The 19,953-nt window shown below is 44.9% G+C and overlaps 2 protein-coding genes across 2 annotated transcripts in view; one reads left to right on the forward strand and one right to left on the reverse strand.

Annotated features, from left to right (window-relative positions):
• Positions 1 to 5,349, forward strand: part of LOC308611620 (uncharacterized protein) — a gene marked incomplete at its 5' end in the record, with an annotated part of 72,166 nt that extends 66,817 nt beyond the window's left edge. Inside the window, 2 exons of the mRNA XM_081260335.1 lie at positions 1,614 to 1,664; positions 2,430 to 5,349. Of these exons, the coding sequence (XP_081116461.1) occupies positions 1,614 to 1,664; positions 2,430 to 2,602 (224 nt within the window). The 3' untranslated portion in view covers positions 2,603 to 5,349. The remainder of the gene's footprint in view (positions 1 to 1,613; positions 1,665 to 2,429) is intronic.
• A 5,803-nt stretch (positions 5,350 to 11,152) lies between these two features.
• LOC308611621 (protein FAM170A-like) lies at positions 11,153 to 18,844 on the reverse strand (the record flags this gene model as incomplete). The annotated part of the gene is made up of 3 exons (XM_081260336.1): positions 11,153 to 11,207; positions 17,247 to 17,851; positions 18,650 to 18,844. Coding segments are annotated over 3 exons (855 nt in total), but the record flags the coding sequence as incomplete, so codon positions are not given.
• Positions 18,845 to 19,953: the final 1,109 nt, after the last annotated feature.

A 19,953-nucleotide genomic window follows, 5' to 3' on the forward strand; every position in this document is an offset into this window, starting at 1 on the left:
CTTCCCGGACCAGGGCACGAACCCGTGTCCCCTGCATCGGCAGGCGGACTCTCAACCACTGCGCCACCAGGGAAGCCCCCCTTTCTACTTTAATATATGCTTTTAAGGCTCAACATTTCCCTCTATGTATGTGTTCAAATCTCCAGATCCAATTATGAATTTGAATGTTTCTCTTCATGGTTCTGTCAATTTTTGCTTTATAAAGTATCAGCTGAAGTTATTAGTTTCTGATAATTGGAAACTTTTATGACTGTGAAGTGTCCCTCCGTATGTCAAGTAATGCTTTTTCCTTCCCCTTAAAGTTCACTTGGTCAAATAGCAATGTCACAGATTTTATAATTACAGAAATAACTTGAGACCTAGGATGTTGATGTCTGTCTCTAGAAAGGATTTTCCCTTGCTTCTGCACGGGTTGTAAGATGCTAACAAAACACGTTCACCTTTACACAATCTCAGGGAATGAGGTGTTTTGGCGTTTGGCTTCAGTCCCTGCCAAAGAAAGCCCAGTTTCCTTCTCCCCTTATTCCAATGGTGAAACTCTTTGGGGTTTACCAGGAAGCCTTCGTGGCTGGTAATGCTTTTATGTCGCTTAGCCTCTTGAAGACGTCCAAAATTCTACTGAGTTTGTACGCCTTTCAATGAACAGAATCTACACTCTTCTGAAGCCTACACAGTAGAACGGCAAGACTGCCCGAGACCTTCTCAGGGATTCCGGAAAGTGAAAACCAGAGTGAAAACATGTAGTCCAGAGCTGGTGCCGGTAGACACCCCCGCACCCACCCTTGCATTCTGGGACATGTAGTCCAGAGCTCGTAAACTCGTGTAGTCCCATATACTGCAGCTACAGTAACGCCTCGCTGTAAAGGTTTACCCGCGGAATTCTGGGAAATGTGGTCCAGGAGTTCCGGGTTAGTCGCAGGCACTTCCGCCCCAGGAGGACACGTAGCAGCCATGTTTTGCGTGATGGCGGTGTTTCAGGTCCGCTCTTCACGACCCATTCAAGCTTCCCCGACATGCGCCTGGGGCCAACGTTTGCAGACCTTTCATTTGGGGAGAAAGAGGAGGGGCGGCTAAAAGCGGAGGTTTGAGGGCCTGGAGTGGTGATGTACGTCCCGCGGGCGGAGCTTCTTTGCGTTTGGTAACGTACCCGGGATGGGGTGGGCTCAGGTCGTGCCTCCTGGGGTTTGAGGGTCTCCCCGGTTTTCTTCACCCCTAACCTGACCCCGTCCCCCACCTATGAGCTAGCCCTACCGCTTCATACGGCGTCACACTGGGTGAGTTGCTTAACTCCTCTGTGCCTCCGTTGCTGTTCGGTAAAAGGGGGGAGAAAGGAATGCCTTGTTAACATAGTGTTGTGAGAAGAAACGAGATAGCACAAGTAAAAGGTCTACAACTGCCTGATACGTTGTTGGTATTAATACTACGCTAATTCGGGAGGCACCCATTTCGCAGCGGGATTCTGTGAGCCCAGGAAGCTGAATTGTCCTGGACTCCTGGCCTGTTTTGGAAGGAGAGGACTTCTAGCTGGTACGGGGGCGGAAGGGGGTGCGGTATGAATTAGTGGGGATGGAAACAACAGCCCTGGTATTTCACAGTCTCCTTTCCTTCCCCAGCCCTGGCTTCTCAAAAAGCACTGCACGGAGGAAGAGGCAACAGAGCCCCACGTGAGTAGGACTTGGCATTCTTCTACTTAAGATATTCCTATAAATTGTAGAACGTATGGGACATGGGTAACGATGATAACTGAGCCTTGGTCACTAATTTCCATTCTAAAAGCTTTATGCACATGACCACATTTCCATCAGGCAGTGGCTCTGTGAATTGGTACTGCTGTTTTCTCTACTTTAAGGCTGAGGAGCTGGGGGCAGGGAACACAACCCTGTGGGCCCATCCTCACCCCGATGGTAGGAGGCAGAGCTGGGGTTGGGACCCAGGCAGTTTGAGTCCAGCAGCTGAGTTTGCTAATCCCTTTGGTATATTCTCTTTGAGCATAGGGTACTGGCTAGAATCATATCATGAAAGTAGGTTGGGACTTAATTGTGGGGACCTTGAGAGCAAGGTTTAGGCTATTTTATGAGTTTTTAAGATAGTTTTCTCAACTGGGTCATTTATTTTATTTCAAATAATATGTATATCATAGAAGCAGCATAATCATTATGGAAAAATGCAGATATATACATAAAGAAAAATTTTAATTATCTATAACTTTAGGATGTAAAGATAGCAGTTGTTAATGTTTTAGTGCCTTTTTGTCTGGTTACTCTTTGTGTATGTTTCTGTGTAGTGGAGGCTGTTTTTTGTGGGACTGATGTTACACTGCAGTGCTACTCAAATTGTGGTCCACAAACCAGCGGCACTGGCATCACTTGGATAGAAATGCCCAGCCTTGAGCCCCATTCGAGACCTTCTGATTTATAATTTCTGCGTAGGGGGCCCAGGAGGCTGCATTCCAACAAGATCCCGCAGTAATTCACATGCACGTGAAAATTCGAGAAGCTCAAGAGAGGGTCTTTTCTGGAAACTGAGGCCGAGGAAATTGACCCTGCTGGATGTCACAGATAAAACTGAGCTGGATTCACCAAAGCCCTACTTAGTCCAATGATTTTATTCCCCCACTAATTATTGTCAACTGTCAGGGCCCCTTTCAGAATCCTGAGTTGAGCAGAAGACAGCTAGCAAGTGTAGAGTCAAAATGGAGGTCGTTAGAAGTTGTGAAGATGTCTCTCTCCCAAGCTTTGGGGAGTGGAATCATTGCCATCTTTTGTACTAGATCGAACCCGGGCCCCCTGCATTGGGAATGTGGAGTCTTATCCACTGCACCACCAGGGAAGTCTCCCATTTATTTCTTAAACTTTCCTATATTTATGATGATATAATTACAATTCAGATTCCTGTCTTTTTTCATTTGAATTAGGTATGGACTGTCAAACTATTTTTTATTGTTGTTGCAGAATCCTGGCTTTTATTAGTTCTCTTTACCTCTGTGCATAATTGTCAAAAGGGTACTTCCTGTCTAAAAAGAAACTTAACGTATTTTTATACCTTTTGTAAAAAGTTGTCCATGTCAATTTAAATATTATTGTTGCAGTCACAAAATCTTTAGGAAGACAAGCAGAGATTTTCAGAAGTCTAAAGACTCTCACATAACAGGGCAACAACGTATGACCTCCACATGTCTGACAGTCTTCTGTTGGTAGAAATCACATCTCTAAGGATAATTTCTAACTAAAATATCATCTGCTTTACCGCAGTTGCTAAGAAATAAGAAACCCTGACAGTGGTGTTCTCAGAGCTTCCTACCTTATGACGATCTCACGAGGTGGATGCCCGTGTTCTCCCCTACTGGCAGAGGACAGAACTGAGGCGAAGGGATGTGCATAATTTGCCCAGGGTGACACTGCTAGTGAATGGCGTAGCCTGATCAGAGCCCATGCCTATTGACTCCAAAACCTACTCTGACTTACATGGTCTCTGTTTACACCATACCCAGAATAAGAATGACCCCTGTGGAAGCTGCAGGCACACTGTGAGGGGGCCACTGTGTATGAATGGGCAGGTCATTCCTCACACAGCCACTGAGGGGGTTCACGGGGGCATCTGGTATCTGCGTGGGGCTCTGCTCATCAAGCATAATCAGCTGTAGCCACCCCGAGGACTGGGAGCCTTGGTAATTCACAATGAGCACCACGTGGGTTAGTGACTTCTTTTTCTTTAAACCAGTTTCCAGTTTGACTTCTTCTTTCCCTGTCTGTCTTGCTAGGACTCTGCACTGCCCCAGAAGGAGAGAGAAAATGAGCACATTCCAGGTGAGTAGAGCTTGCCTTTCTTGCTGTTAAAAACGCCATTTTTGTACTCAGGTTGGACACAGGTTTTCCTCTTTTTTTTTCTTTTTCTTTTTTTTTTTTTTTGATTGGAGTATAGTTGATTTACAATGTATTAATTTCAGGTGTACAGCAAAGTGATTCAGTTATACATATATATACATATATTTTCAGATTCTTTTCCCTTATAGGTTATTACGAAATATTGGGTATAGTTCCATATGGGTTTTCTCTTTCAAGGAGAGTCTAAGCATATGAGGACCTGAGTGTGCCATGTGTGCTTTTTTTAAAATTCCTGTTAAATTTAATTGGTTTCGGTTTTAATTTTTGTTTTATTTCATCATTTTTTTATTTTACAAGTAAAAGAAAAATTAAGGGAAATGAAGGACATCTTCCAGTCTACTGCTTACCTGCTTACAAATTAGCTGCTTTTATATTTCTGTAATCTCTTCATCATATGTATTCATGGATGCGTATTTGTATTTATAACATAGATACAGTTTTAAATTGTTTTTTTCATTTAATACTAGCTAACATTCACTTTTAATTGCTTTATCATGTTCCTGCAAACTTAGGCACCTTTTTTTTTTTTTTTTCCCCGGTATGCGGGCCTCTCACTGTTGTGGCCTCTCCCGTTGCGGGGCACAGGCTCCGGACGCGCAGGCTCAGCGGCCACGGCTCACGGGCCCAGCTGCTCTGCGGCATGTGGGATCTTCCCGGACCGGGGCACGAACCCGTGTCCCCTGCATCGGCAGGCGGACTCTCGACCACTGCGCCACCAGGGAAGCCCTGCACCTATTTTTTAAACTATTCTTTATTCACAGACATTGAGTTGAAAGACTTCTCCTGTTTTCGGAGCACTACAGTGACAGTGTTCCTGATTTAACCTTGTTCTCAAAATATCTGTTCTGAAGAATATTGCCCCTTTTTGCCCTTAACATAGTAGGTTTAGGTATTCAGAATTTAAGAGGTATGTTTTCCATGTGGTGCCTTGGATGTTTTTTGGTAGAATATCCAAATACGGCAGAGCACAGCAGGATCAAACTGCTGCTTCACGCAGAAAAAATAATGTATGGTTAGAAGTTTTCTCACGACCAGAGTTAGATTCAGTCTTCCCCATGCTTGAGTCAGACCCTTTGTGTATTTTATTTACTGGTTTGTTTCTTTTTCCATCTTCTATTTTTTTCTAATCAGAGTAATACATGACCTTAGTTTAAAAAGTCCAGTGGTACTTAAAGCACTTGTCACTGCATAGACAGCTCAGAACAATTGTATAAAGAGGTGCTTGGTTTCATCTTTGTTTTAAATATAAAGAATAGGGGTTGTGAAAAAAGGAGGAACCAACTCAGACTCACCCAGAAAACCAAGGGTCTGGAGTCAGAGTATTGCATTCAAGCGAAAGACAGAAACGGGGAAAGAGAGAGTTTTCATTCAGAGACCTGGCATGGCCTTTTGGTTAGTTTCCACAGATAACACTCCTTCTCAGCTGGTTCCCACCTCAATGAGAAAGCAGGTGCCATCAAATACTGCCAGGACTGCATTGGTAACTGTTTCTGGGGCACTTGGCAATAATAATTAAACAGTGAAAGCTTTTTAGTTCAGGATCCAGGGGTTAGAATTCTAGGGAGTTTACTTATGAGTTGTCTGAGAGCCCCAGGTAAATACACAAAGCTTTCTCTTTCATAGCTGCACGTCCGGTGAGGCTGAGGAAAGTCAGTGTGTGGCATTGGCAGGATGGAAGGAGGGGGTGCTGGGAAGTCTGCACACCTCACAGGAGCCGGAGCAACTTCCCATCCTCCTCGTCTCCTCGGGGCTGCCCCTCTTCCACTGGCCACTGGGTATAAGATTGAGGTGGTGGTGTTTGTCGTAGGAGGCGGTGACCTTCAAGGACGTGGCCGTGGCCTTCACAGAGGAGGAGCTGGGGCTGCTGGACTCGGCCCAGAGGAAGCTGTACCAGGATGTGATGGTGGAAAACTTCCGGAACCTGGTCTCAGTGGGTGAGGACAGCCTTTCTCTGCGAGTGTCTTTGTGACCTTGGTGTTTCAAGGCTTTGGGCCTCTTGAGGTGGTTCCCTGAGTTTGGGGACCAGACTTTTGCAATTCCTGTGGGACACGAGAGGATGCCTCTGGTCTTTCCAAACAGTGTGTTTCAGGTCCTTTTCAATTATTCTGTAAAAGAACTGTAAATCGACAGTATCTTGCTGTACCTTGTGTATTCTTTTTCAGATTTCCCTCCCTGCCATTAGTGGATCATAAAGCCAATTTATTGAGCCCTACGTGTGATTTTTTAATGAAATAAAAAAGTATAGAAAATATCAGAGTTTCTTAGGAAGAGTACAACACATTGCAGCAGAAACTCTGGGCGATGGCATGAGTGGTGTGAGAGCCAGTGGGAACAGATTTCATGAAAAGAGACATTGGTTAGATATAGGTCATTCAAGCTTCGTTTTAGTAATGTATACTTTTCTACCTGTGTATCTAGGTTGTGAAATAAATGCTGTTTCTTCAGTGGGTCGTGATACAAAGTTTGAAAAACACAGCTTTCAATACCTTGAATATGCAGTTGGAACTCAAATTTCTAGTAAACTTTCGCTCTAGCCCGTTCATGTTAACTTGTGACTTTGCATGTTCTCATTCTTCAAACGAGATACAAAACATATAGAAAGAGAAGAGAGGCTTTGGTTGATGAATTCAGCAACGCAGATAGAAATTTAGGTGAGAACCAAGCAGTCGTGAGTTCCTGTGGTTAGCTGTCTGTCTGTTTTGCTTCTCACCAGCCCTGTGCTGTCCATCACCTGGTCCCAGTTGGAAATCTCTTTCCAGGATTATTGCATAGTCTTTGTACTGGTCACCTGTTGCCACCCTTCTCCTCCCACAGTTTGTTCTTTAGGTGGCAAAGTGATCTTTTGTAACTTTAAGTCAGGTTATGTTCTTGTTTCAAAATTCTCTTGTGGCTTCTTTTACTTAGAATAAAAACCACTTAAAGTGGCTTCTAGAGCCTTCTGTGGGCTGCTGTTCGTTCTCCACCACCTCCCTGAATACACCACCTCTCCTCCCTCTTACCCTATCTTTTCCAGACCTGCAAAGGATGCTTCTGCCACAGAGCCTTTTCCTTGTCCTTCTCTCTGCCTGGAATGCTCTTTCACCTGTAATCTTTTAGGCCTCTACTTCTTTCAGTCAGTCACCTTAAAGATGAGGAGGTGGCTGTCCTCTGACCACCCTATGGGAAATACAGTCCTCTCTTTCTTACTCTCTCTGCCCTGCCTTGTTTTGTCTCTAAGCGTTTCACTCATGTACATTTTGTTCACCTGTTTCTCGCCTCTCTTTCTTCCACTGGAGGGTAATCCAGGAGTGCAGGAGGAATTTGGTCTGTTATATGTTTATTGCTCACTAGCCTCAGTGCTTAGCATAGTCTTGGTACATGACAGGAACTCTTAAATATTTCTTGAATAAACGAATGAGTTAATGGATAGAGAAATTAGCCTTCCATGAAAATAGCTAGTAGGCGGTGAACAAATCCGAGTGAATAAGGGATATTGCTAAATGTTTTTTTGTCTTCAAATGAATTCCTAGCCTAATTCTAACTTCTCAGGTGCCCATGATGTGTGTATGTGTGTGTTTGCCTTTCTGTACAAGTTGGCCCTCATCAACTTGCACAAAAAATATGTATAGAACCTGTAATTATAACCAAACTGAGTAAAATGCTTTCCCTGTGACTTTCCTTGAGCTCTTAGTAGCAGAGCAAATTCATTTGGGGAGGAAATACTGTTTTGAATGAGGATTCTTATGTCTACTTCTTAGGTAACCCTCCCATAGAAGGAAAGAAATTTCTGTTTCCTTATCCCTTATACCAGGGGAGAACAGGTCTCAGAAAACAGGCAGCTGGTGAGTTAGCCTTTCCCTTAAAAGATTTGCCCCGCTGCGTCCCATTTGCCTCCTCCAAAGCCCACCTCACTAATAAGAAATCGATCTTTGTTAGCTCTACAAACATTTTGTGTGTGTGTGTGTGCATTTGTATGTATCTTGTAGAAGGCATTTTAGATAATGTCACCTTGGGTGCTTTGATCATTCTTTAATAGTTTCTAGTCTGTTTCTTTTCAACACTTATCACAGGCTATGGAAGTTATTCCCAGCTCACTCATAAACCCCATTCTTCACTTTGGAACTCATTCTTGTTAAAGACCAATGTATCTGTGTCCAAAAATTTTCCATGCTGTTTTTAAAGAGACAGCATTCTTCCCTAGCCTCTACATTTTGACTCCTGCTTGGCAGGGGGAGTGGAGGAACATATTAGGCAGCACAAATGCCTCAGAAGGATCCAGTGCATAGGTCTTCATGCTTTTTTTTAACCCCACTGATTCTTAGACCCTTTTTTAAAATTAATTAATTTTTGGTTGCATTGGGTCTTCGTTGCTGCATATGGGCTTTTCTCTAGTTGTGGTGAGTGGGAGCAGCTCTTCGTCGTGGTGCGCAGGCTTCTCATTGCAGTGGCTTCTCTTGTTTCAGAGCACGGTCTCTAGGAACGCGGGCTTCAGTAGTTGTGGCACGTGGGCTCAGTAGTTGTGGCTCACGGGCTCAGTTGCTCTGCGGCATGTGGGATCTTTCCGGACCGGGGCTCGAACCTGTGTCCCCTGCACTGGCAGGCAGATCATTAACCACTGTGCCACCGGGGAAGTCCCGGTTTTTAGCACCTTTCATATCCTCCTCAGCACTAACCCCCTTGGTGTGCTGCCGCCTCGGGTGCAGCCTTTCAACTTAAGCAAAACTGTACTTTCCAGTCCTTTTCCTGTATCTGATACCTGACGTGTAAAAGCTGTTTCGCTTCTCTGACTTGGTTCAAACTTAACCTGGGATTCAGAATTGTAGAGAATCCTAGAAATCAAACTGAGTTCACCTGTGCATGCATTTCTTGAGCCCTGACTAACTGCTAGGCACTGTTAAAGCTGTGAGCACAGCAAAATGCTTGTCTTTATTGATACTGTGTTATGGTAGGAATGACATGTAATTTTTGAAAGATGATTTAAATAGTATGTCAGAGTAGTCATTTGGTTTTAAATGGGTTTCATTAATGCTAAGTATTTGGGAGTTTAACAGACCATCTCTTGGTTTCTGTTAGTATATAAACCAGAGAACTTCATTTGTCGTGCGAAAGATCAGCTGAACCATCCTGAGGTTCATTAAAGTCTCATACTGTGTCTTAAGTGTAAAATCTTGAATCTTTGAACAAAGCTTTCACGTGTCCACATCTCTGAATTCTCTGTCCATATAGAAGAAAACAATCAAAGTGAGTGGAGGGCCGTTCAAGACAGAGGATCACGTGAAGAGCTTTCCTGCTGGCAAATCTGGCAACAGATTGCAAATGACTTAACCAGATGCCAAGACTCCATGATAAATAGTTGTCAGTTCCACAAACAAGGTGATTCCCCCTGCCAGATTGGGGCAGGACTCTATTCAAATTTCTGAAGATGAGAACCGTATATTAAATGATAAAGCAGGTGATCCCAGTAGTACTGGAAATCCAAGGTTTGCAACTTTGAGAGCCCAGGATTCTTGGAGGAAAACTTCATTGGCTGAGTCCCAGAATTATCAGAATAGACACCAGCAAATTTCCATGAAAAATAAACTGTGTCAGTGTAAAGAGGATGTTGACACCATCAGTTGGATTTCACATCACCTTGATGCTCATGGAGTACACAAGGGTCAAAAATCTTACGGCTACAGTGATTATAGAAAAGATAGCACGAGGGTTTCAACACTGGATCAGAATACTATGATTCACACAGGACAAAAACCTTACCAGTGTGATGAATGTAAAGAAACCTTCACCGATCTCTCCACCTTTGATCTTCACCAGCAATTACACTCAAAAGAGAAGTCTCATGTGCAGTGAGTGTGGAAGAGGCTTCCGTTACAGCTCGGTTCTTCATATTCATCAGAGAGTTCACGTGGGAGGAAAACACAGTGAGTGTGATGAGTGTGGCAAGGAGTTCAGTCAGAGCTCACAGCTGCAGACTCCTCAGAAAGTCCACACTGTAGAGAAACCATTCAAATGTGGGGAATGTGGGAAAGGCTTCAGTCGTAGGTCAGCACTTACTATTCATTGTAAAGTCCACACGGGAGAGAAACCTTATAATTGTGAGGAGTGTGGGAGGGCCTTCAGTCAGGCCTCTCACCTTCAGGACCATCAGAGAGTCCACACTGGGGAGAAACCATTCAAATGTGACACATGTGATAAGAGCTTCAGTCGGAATTCACACCTTCAGTCCCATCAGAGAGTCCATACGGGAGAGAAACCGTACAAATGTGAGGAGTGTGGGAAGGGCTTCATTTGTACCTCAAATCTATACATTCGTCAGAGGGTCCACACAGGAGAAAAACCCTACAAATGTGAGGAATGTGGGAAAGGCTTTAGTCGGCCTTCAAGTCTTGAGGCCCATCAGGGAGTCCACACTGGAGAGAAATCATACATATGTAATGTGTGTGGTAAAGGCTTTACTCTGAGTTCAAACCTTCAGGCACATCAAAGAGTCCATACAGGAGAGAAACCATACAAATGTAATGAGTGTGGGAAGAGCTTCAGGAGGAACTCCCATTATCAAGTTCATCTGGTTGTCCACCCAGGGGAGAAGCCCTATAAATGTGAGGTATGTGGGAAGGGCTTCAGTCAGAGTTCATATCTTCAAATCCATCAGAAGGCCCACAGTGTAGAGAAACCTTACAAGTGTGAGGAGTGTGGGCAGGGCTTCAATCAGAGTTCACGACTTCAGATCCACCAGCTGATCCATACCGGTGAGAAACCATACAAATGTGAAGAGTGTGGGAAGGGATTCAGTCGTAGAGCAGATCTTAAAATTCATTGCAGAATCCACACCGGAGAGAAACCGTATAATTGTGAGGAGTGTGGGAAAGTCTTCAGGCAGGCCTCAAATCTTCTGGCCCATGAGAGAGTCCACAGCAGAGAAAAACCATTCAACTGTGAAGAGTGTGGGAAGAGCTTTGGTCGGAGTTCACACCTTCAAGCCCATCAAAAAGTCCACACTGGAGAAAAGCCATACAAATGTGAGGAGTGTGGGAAGGGCTTCAAGCGGAGCCTGAACCTCGACATGCATCAGAGGGTCCACACAGGAGAGAAACCATGTAAGTGTGGGGAGTGTGGGAAGCACTTCAGTCAGGCCTCAAGTCTTCAGCTTCATCAAAGCGTCCACACTGGAGAGAAGCCGTACAGATGTGACAGATGCAGTAAGGTCTTCAGTCGGCCTTCACAGCTACAGTCCCATCAAAGAGTGCACACGGGGGAGAAGCCTTACACGTGTGAGACCTGTGGGAAGAGCTTCAGCTGGCGCTCCAATCTGACAGTTCATCACAGAATCCATGCTGCTGATAAATCCTATAAAAGTGATAGGAGTGGTAAGACCATCAGAGAGCCCACACACGAAAAAAGTTCCATAGAATGATGAAAACAGAGACAGAAACAACTCAGGTGTCATGTGAATTCTTCCAGTCATCAAGTTCAGAAGAAAAAAAAATCATTTGTTTCATTAAAGTCGGTGTTTCAGCCATAGCTCAACATGTCCCAGTAGCCAGGAGGCCACACGGCAGAGAACTCTGGTAAATGGTGTAGTAAGTTTGAACTTTGACCTCTATTAAATATTAGGGGAGAAGCCTTAGTGTGAGTTTTAGCAGGCCTTGTACAAAAGTATGATGAACATGCCAAAATTTATGCCCATTACAACGTAAATTCCACGAATGCAGCGACGTTTGTTCTGAATCTACAGTCTGAACATTGTCAGCTACTTTGTAGGTGCTCGATATTTGTTCAGTTAATGAATGAGGAACAACTTTTTGAAAATTATGTTGCAATCCCCTCCAAAATTTCATAAAAATTTGTATTCAGAGGAGTTAACCTAAATCTGGCCTTAAAAGTAATTCAGGGAGACAAAAATTTGAAGTGTTAGAAAACCACTCAGTATTGCAATTTGTAATATTAATGTGGCATCGTCCTGTTATGATGAGCTCCATTTGTCTCCCCCCAGCCTCGCTTCAAGTTGGATCTTATCTTGGACTTTGTCTATCTAATATTCTGTGAACCTTATACAGTACAAATTTGGTTATCTTTTGTGACAGTATAGACTTACTGAAAATGGATTGTTCATCTTGCAATACAGAAAGCATACTGTTGACCCTTTTTTCAAGAACGTCAAGGCAGAGGTTTAAGTGTCAGAAAGAGTTACTAATGACAGTGACAGAGGACAAACATTTCTTAGTAAATGAACTGATCGTTGGTTTCTTATTCACCACATTTCCGTCTAGGTTTTGATGTGATTGTCTCCCAAGGGTTTTAGCATTACTTTCATCAGGACTTCTTAAGTAGAGAAAAGAGGCTGTGTGAAGTAGATTACTTTTGTCAAGTTCTCTATCTCCTTACTCCTCTCTGGCCTGAGATAAAAAGAAAAAAATTATTTGTTGAAATTTGGTAACTTCATCAAACATATTTATTCAATGACTGACTTGCACACTTTTTCCTAGCGGTGGATTGAAAAATTGATTTTCAAAGTGAAGTTGCTGAGTACATATCAAAACATAGAACGTGCGTCCCTTTGATATAGAAATCACAGAATAGGACCTTATAATTAGGAAATTCAAGTAGAAAAGGTGAGTAGCATGTCAATGTTACTAAATTTTGCAAAAGTGAAATATTCAATAGGAATGTCTTTATATTTTAAGATACTTATGTAATGACAGGTCTGTTAAAATGATGGCTTAAACTTAATGACAGAAGCATGTAACAGTTTAATGTATTTTAGGTAGGTACATCACATACCTTAATCAAACATGTATGTGTGTGTGTTAATGCATCCTATCATCTGTAAAGGGATATTCACCCTTATGTAAACAGTGGCAAGATTTTCAGGGATTTTTTCCACATTTAACTTCCATATTTTAAATTTTTCATTGAGCATCAATTTTCCAGTAAAATACTGTTATTTTTATAGTAACATAGGTAGTAAAATAATGTAAAATATAATATTAAAAATTACTAAGAACATATTAATCCCTCACAGTAAGAAATCCTATCATCATGAGGTATACATATATATGGCCAAAATTAAGGAATAGACCTCTAGAAATCAGTTATAAAAAAGAAAAAATGTATATGGTTATTCAAAGAGACAGAATATTAGTCAGTGTAACGGTCTATTTATAATTAATGCATTTGAAGTTTAGGATAAATCCATGCAGCCCAGAATATTCTGTTTTAATTCCAACAGTAGAAATGTACACATCCTAGTTCTCCTCATCAGGCTTCCTTACTGGGTGAATGGATGGATAGCTCGGGGTACCGGCTTGTCCTTTCAAGTGCTTGGTCTGACTGGAGAAGTAGCTGGGTCGTTCCAGACACTATGACACAGAGAACCATTAGCTGTGGGAAAAAAGGAATTTACCCCCCAAAAAACTTTTTTAAATTGTTTACAAAGTAACAGTGATTGGGCAAATCCTGAAGATAGAGAGTGGAAATAGGTAAGTTTTAGAGGTAAAATTTATCAACGATTCCCTAAGGAAAAATGTGCATAGGGAAGAAACCTAGAATGATGGGAACAAGTTGTTAAGGAGGAGGTTTGCATACCATTTCCTACTTCTTGGTCATTTCACTGATGTTTAACACTTACTTGGTTAAAGGGCTTTACTCAGCAAAAGATGTATTTAATGTGAGAGGCAGGTTTCCAAGATTGGTTTCCTAGACCACACCTTCACATGTGTATGTAAAGTCCATGCTACCTCAAATTGCATTGCATTAGATGTCAGAAATCCTAGGGCTTTCTTGTTTGGTTTGGTTTGGTAGATATCAAACCACCAACTCTCAAGGTAATTTGTAGTTTAGTGAGTTAAGTCAAGGGCTGGAAAACTACCTCCTGTGAGCCCAACCTGGCTCATTGCCTTTAAAGCTTTATTGGAACCTAAAAGCTCTTTATTGGCCCATCCATTTATTTACCATCTTTGAGTGTTTCCCATTGTGCTGACAGTGTTCAGTGGTTGTGACGAGCACTGATGGCCCACAAAACCTAAAATATTTACTTTCTGGCCCTTCAGAGAAAAAGTCTGTTGATCCCTGTGGTAAGCCCAAAAGGTTTGTCTCTGTAAGTGAAAGACCACAAGTAGAGCAGAACTTAGACTTGGTTCAGTGAGGATTCCAGAGAGGTTTCCTTTTTGATTCTCATATCTGCCCTTCTGGTTGACCTTGTTCTTTAGTTTGGTTCAAAGACAGTGGTAGCAACTAGGGACTACCTGTTTCTTTCTTCACATTCAATGAAAGAGCTGCTCTTCCATTCTTAGTGTTGAGTAGTTCACAACTCACTCCCAGTGCGTGGCTTCCTCTAACCTTGACTCCCATCTATGCTAAAGGCTAAATCTTTAGCTTTGTATCCAGTTCCATTGGCCTTTGTAGGGCCTTCAGTTTCAAGTCCCAGTTGATAGCTTGAGCTCGAAATCTGTTTTTACCGTTGGGGATTTTCTGTCTTAGCTTTGAGCTTGGCTACATAGCAACACTTTGGGGGACTTGTTATAATCAGCATTTCTATCTTTCTTTCCTTCCTTTTTATTTATTTATTTTTTTAAGGGGATCCAAAGTCAAATTCAGTCAGTGGCTGAATGACAACACATTGATTCACAACCTTGTAGATTCTCTTATGTCATAGGGCATCAGTGGGAAGGAGTAGAATCCTGGAAATTTGAGGTGGAAATATATGGGCAGATTCCAACAAAGCTGAGGCCTGTGACCTCTGACCTGTGACCTCTTAGTTGAGCCTGCTGTGCTATTAGAAGGAAGTCTGCCTCTACTCTGAGGTAGTTTCCTTGCAGGGGTCTGTGGATCCTCAAGACTTGCCTCCACTACCTCTCGTTTTTCCAGACCTAGTAATCAGACTAGAGTCCTTGAAATGGGGACGGGAGCAGGGAAGGGGTGGGTACCCACCGGGTATAAAGGATGACCATGAGGAGACACTATCTGCTAAAATACGGAATTTTATAACTTATATCAATAGAAACCTGAGAAATAATGTGTGTGGAGTTTGTAGGTATTGAAGCAGGTGGGAGTAATGTAATATTGGGTTAGGCTGGATTTGTTGATACGAGTGCATTCAACACCCATTCCAGACTCAGCGTGTTAGCTTGGCTACCTGGGAATGCCTTCAGCAGTTTGCTCAAATGACTGAAACCTGTACCCAAAGTTAGCGTAGGCTAAAGTCAAAATGCCAGGACTTTCTAAGTATGTTGTAGCAAAATTTCTTGACGTTGGCATGACTGACATTTTGAACTGGATAGCTCTTTGTTGTTGGGAGCTGTCCTGTGCAATGTAAGATGGGCCAGTGGCACATACTCTTCCCTGCCACCCTAGTTGTAACAATAAAAAGTGCCTTGAGGGCTTCCCTGGTGGCGCAGTGATTGAGAGTCCGCCTGCCGATGCAGGGGACACGGGTTTGTGCCCCGGTCCGGGAAGACCCCACATGCCGCGGGGCAGCTGGGCCCGTGAGCCATGGCCGCTGAGCCTGCGCGTCCGGAGCCTGTGCTCCGCAACGGGAGAGGCCACAACAGTGAGAGGCCCGCGTACCAAAAAAAAAAAAAAAAAAAAGTGCCTTGATACATCCGTGTGCACCAGCCACGTGGGGCTCATTCATAACACAGCTCCTTAAAGAAAAAAGTCTCAAGGGGCTTCCCTGGTGGCGCAGTGGTTGAGAGTCCGCCTGCCGATGCAGGGGACATGGGTTCGTGCCAGGGCCCGGGAAGATCCCACATGCCGTGGAGCGGCTAGGCCCGTGAGCCACGGCCACTGAGCCTGTGCGTCTGGAGCTTGTGCTCCACAACGGGAGAGGCCACAACAGTGAGAGGCCCGCGTACCACAAAAAAAAAATAAAATAAAATAAAAGTCTCAAGACACTGCCACATATTTCCTGGGAGGGGGGACCAAAAGTGTCCCCAGCTGAGAACCACCACTGTAGAAGGTTTACAAAGGCATAGGAATGCCAGACCACTGGAGTGGATTTATCATATAAGATCTGCTCACCCAAACCCCCTATGTGCCCTGGGAGGGCTCAGAGGACACTTCCTTTGCCAGAGGTTTAAGAAACGTATTGGTGAGGGGAGCGTTAGCAGTCTTGGAATGCTCTGTAGCTGCTCTTCTCTGCAGGCCAAGAATGAGAGGGAAATGATGTCATCATAATGGGCTCCCTAAATTCAGTGAGGCTAATGGGATCGTGGGGCATCATTGGTCAAGTGGAAACACTTCATTGGCAGAGATAAAGTGAGCGTGTTTTTCACAATGAACAGCAAAATGAAAGGGCTCATTAGAATGCTTTGATACACAAAAGATTTTTTATTTGCTCATGTGCTATCTCTAGGGCTGAAATAAATGGGAACTCTACTAATACCCTACTTGATTTGAATCAGGAGAAAAGCTCTAGGTCTGATGAACATGTCTGACCGGAATCAACATGGGAGTTGTGCTCCCTCAGCCAATTGGATAACATGAGTCAGTTCCCATTTCCAGAGCATCTTGAATGAAGGGCAGGCCGGGTCCCCTTGAGGGAGGATATACCCTGGTTTACTACCAACTCTCCCGAGGGTGCTTTCTTCTCCCTGGAAGGGATAAAACAACTGAGGTAGAACAGGAAGAGACAAGAAGCACTCCAAGCTCTGCTGGTCAGGGTTACCCTCCAGCGTTGCCTTAATGCTCAGAGCCACACACACCACAGTGAGCTTGGCTCCAGATCAACTACCACGCAACGAAGGTTCTGGAACATTTCCATATCTCGGGGGACCTCATTTCCACGTGACTCTCTTTCATATTCCCCTTTGTCACAGAAGGCTAGGTCCAGTGGTCCGGGTGAGATCTCGGCTCAGGCCCAAGGCTCTCAGACCTCAAAGTTCTGGTCCTGCCAGGGCCCCTGTCCTCTCTGGAGACCACTCCTGGCTCTCTCTGCCGAGAAGGCGCTGCTGGCAGTACGTCCTCTAAGAGTTGAGGTCCGTCGTGCAGACCCTGAGAAAACTCCTAGGAAAAGGCTCCACCTTCTTGTTTACGTCAACAGAGCTCAATGCCTTTGTTAGTGCTGGGTGTGTCCCATTTGATGCAACTGCAGAGCCATTAGGTCAACCAGCACATGTGTGCGGCCCCTTCCCTTAGACTCCTCTGGGCCCTCGTGACATAGGCTCAGAAGACTGCCAGCCTCAAGCCTTACCTCTTCCAAGGCCACACCGTCTCCAGGATCTTGTGTCCCATGAATCTCAGTTGCTGTTTGGAACTCAAAAGAGAGAAAAGAGCCTGCCTGCGGGGTCTCTTTGGGCTGGGGCCTTCTACCTTCTCTTCCTCGTCCTCCTCGTCCTCCTCGTCCTCCTCGTCCTCCTCGTCCTCCTCGTCCTCCTCGTCCTCCTCCGCGGGGTGATCTCGGATTCCACATTGCCCATCAGCTGGGCCATGGTGAGATGAAAGACACGGCAGCTGAAGCCCTCCTGGATGCCAAACTTCACGTGCTGCTGGAGGATCTCCAAGGTGGGGAAGACCCGGCAGCAGGCCATGCACCTGAAGCCGGTCTCCATGGTCACCATCCACTCCGGTGTCTTGGCCCTGGGTCTCTCCTCGACGGCAGGTGACCCTGATGGGCTGCCTGGCGCTGCCCTTTCCTCATACTCTTTGTCCTCCCCAGTGGGCTCACTGTCAGACAGGAGGTTTTCGGTGGACACATCAGAGGGGTAAGTGCCTACTGCGCACGCATCCTCAGGAAGGGTCACTTCTTCTGTCCTCAGCTGCTTTTCAGGCAACTCCAAGGGTTTCTTTGTCTTCCAGGAGACAGCGACACCCTTGTTCACTTGTACCTGCTTGTAGTATATTTTCATGCCCCTTTCCTGTTTGTCTGGGTGCAGATCGTTCTTACAGGGTGAAGAGGGTGAGGAGGAGACACAGTGTGATGGGGGAGCGGTCTCCCCTTTTTCCTGAACCTGGGCTAGGGGTGCGGTAGGCTGGGCAGTGTCTCGATGTGATCTCCGGATTCCTGAAAAAGGAAATTAAAATCATAATAACATGCATGGGCCATGCCGGAAGCTGAGGGAGTAGGTGTGGTAGACGAGAGAGGGACATTTGCATGACGTAGCTATGTCGTGAGCTTGGTGTCTATTGGCCGTAGGAGGCAGTGGTGTATCTGGTGTCATCTGTGGGCTTTTCATCTGCGTGTTGGGGGATACTGGAGTGGTGTCTGTATACACGGGTGTGGAGTACAGTGGTGAGGACTGTGGTATGTGAGGGAAGCGTATGGATGCGTGTATGACGAGGAGTGTGAGTTTGGGAATATCGGTGGTGCATTCCTTGTGGAATGGGGCTGTGGTGCAGGAGGAGAGTACTGTGGAGCACGAGCTTGGGGTTCATGTGTGCACGGAGAAGGGCTGTGCCTGGAGGGCGCATGTGTGTGTGAGCTGTGTGGACCTGAGCTGGATGGTGCTGCTCTCAGGCTGGAGGTGTATGATGCAGAACTCTGTCCTTCTCTGGAAGCAAAGGCAAAGAGAAACCCTACATTTTTCTCTGAAGATGCTTAATCTGGTCCCTCTTCCCTCCACCTCAAGTCCAGACCTTTCCGGCCCCTGCTCCTTGACTTCCCCACCATGGTAGTACCAGGATTCACACCCGCCCCCCACCCCTGACTCAGCTGGGATACACGCCCTCGTAACAGCTCAGCCATCCCGCCCAGGCTCCTCCACAGAGCCCTCATCACCTCTGATGACCCTGGGTTTCCTCTCAGCCTCCCTGGGATCTGTGTGCCTCCTGCCTCACAGCCAAGCACCCCCTCACCTGAGGAGCCCCGCGCCCTTACCGGCGTACATGAGCTTGCGCGGAGAAGAAGCACAGGAGAAGTGTTTAGGGGCAGAGGAGACCTCCCCTGGCCCTGGGCTGCAGCCTTGGGCCACCACAGTGGATCGAAGGTGAGGGGGATCCTCTTGTGACTTCGAGATTCCTGAGGGAGGAATGAAAGGCTCAGGGTGGGTTCATCAGTCCTCTGTCCACAAATATTTACTGAGTGTGTGACACGTGTCAGGTGCAGTGAATACACACAGTTGAGAGTGTGGTTCCCAGTGGATCCTCCAGTATTTAATTCCAATCAGTACTTACTCTGTCACTGTCTTGTTGGAAATGTAGGCCTCGGTGGTGACTGTGAGTATGTGGGAAGAGTGAGTGAGTGATGTGTATCAGTTAAGTCTGTGGTAAGTGTGGGGTTGGCATGGGGAGCACGGTGCAGATGTGTCTTATCTGTGTCTGTGGCCTTTGTGTGCATGGTTTCTGTTCACAAGTCAGGAATTCTGGGACATGTAACTTTTCCTCATTACATGGTTTGGCTTGTATTTATGGTGTGTGTTCATTCATTCGTTCACCAAGATTCAGTAAGCAGCTACTCCTGTGTATCTGGCACTCTTCCATTGTTCTAGTCTCTGGTAATGCTGCACATTCTAGTAGTGGAAGACACAGACTAAACCAAAATACAATAAATATATAATACCTGAGCTGGTGGTAAGTATATAAGGGTTACCAAACTAAGCAAAGAAAAATACAGAGCACCCAGTTAAATTTCAGTTTCCGATAAACCCAGAATAATTTTTTAGTGTAAGTATTCCCATGCAGTATTTGGTCTTACTTACTTTTAGTGTAAGTATGGCCCATACCATATTTGGGACATACTGATACTGAAAAATTACTTGTTGTTTATCTGGAATTCAAATTGAACTGGATAGCCCATATTTTCTCTGGCAACCCTGACATGGGTTAGTGACACTGTGGTTTACTGTGGTTTGTACAAAGCGGGTCTGGCATTACTCAAGAATGTGTTATAAGTGTGGTGTGTATGACACGTGACTGGTTCTTATAGAGGTATTTAGCGATGGCTGAAGTTAGCTGTGTTTGTGCGAGAGTTGAGGATATACATATATATATATAGTGTGTGTTTGTGTGTCCTATATATATAGTGTGTGTGTCTATATGCATATCTCATCTCCAGCGTTTGGTGTTGGAGGACAGGATTGTGGTACAGATGGGTTGTATGAGAACGTAGTATAGGAGGGATGCGTGTATATACCTCCATGTGCTGTGTGTGGTTTACTAA

This window comes from Mesoplodon bidens (assembly GCF_964165515.1).
Source record: "Mesoplodon bidens genome assembly, contig: HAP1_SCAFFOLD_525, whole genome shotgun sequence".
NCBI lineage: Eukaryota > Metazoa > Chordata > Mammalia > Artiodactyla > Ziphiidae > Mesoplodon > Mesoplodon bidens.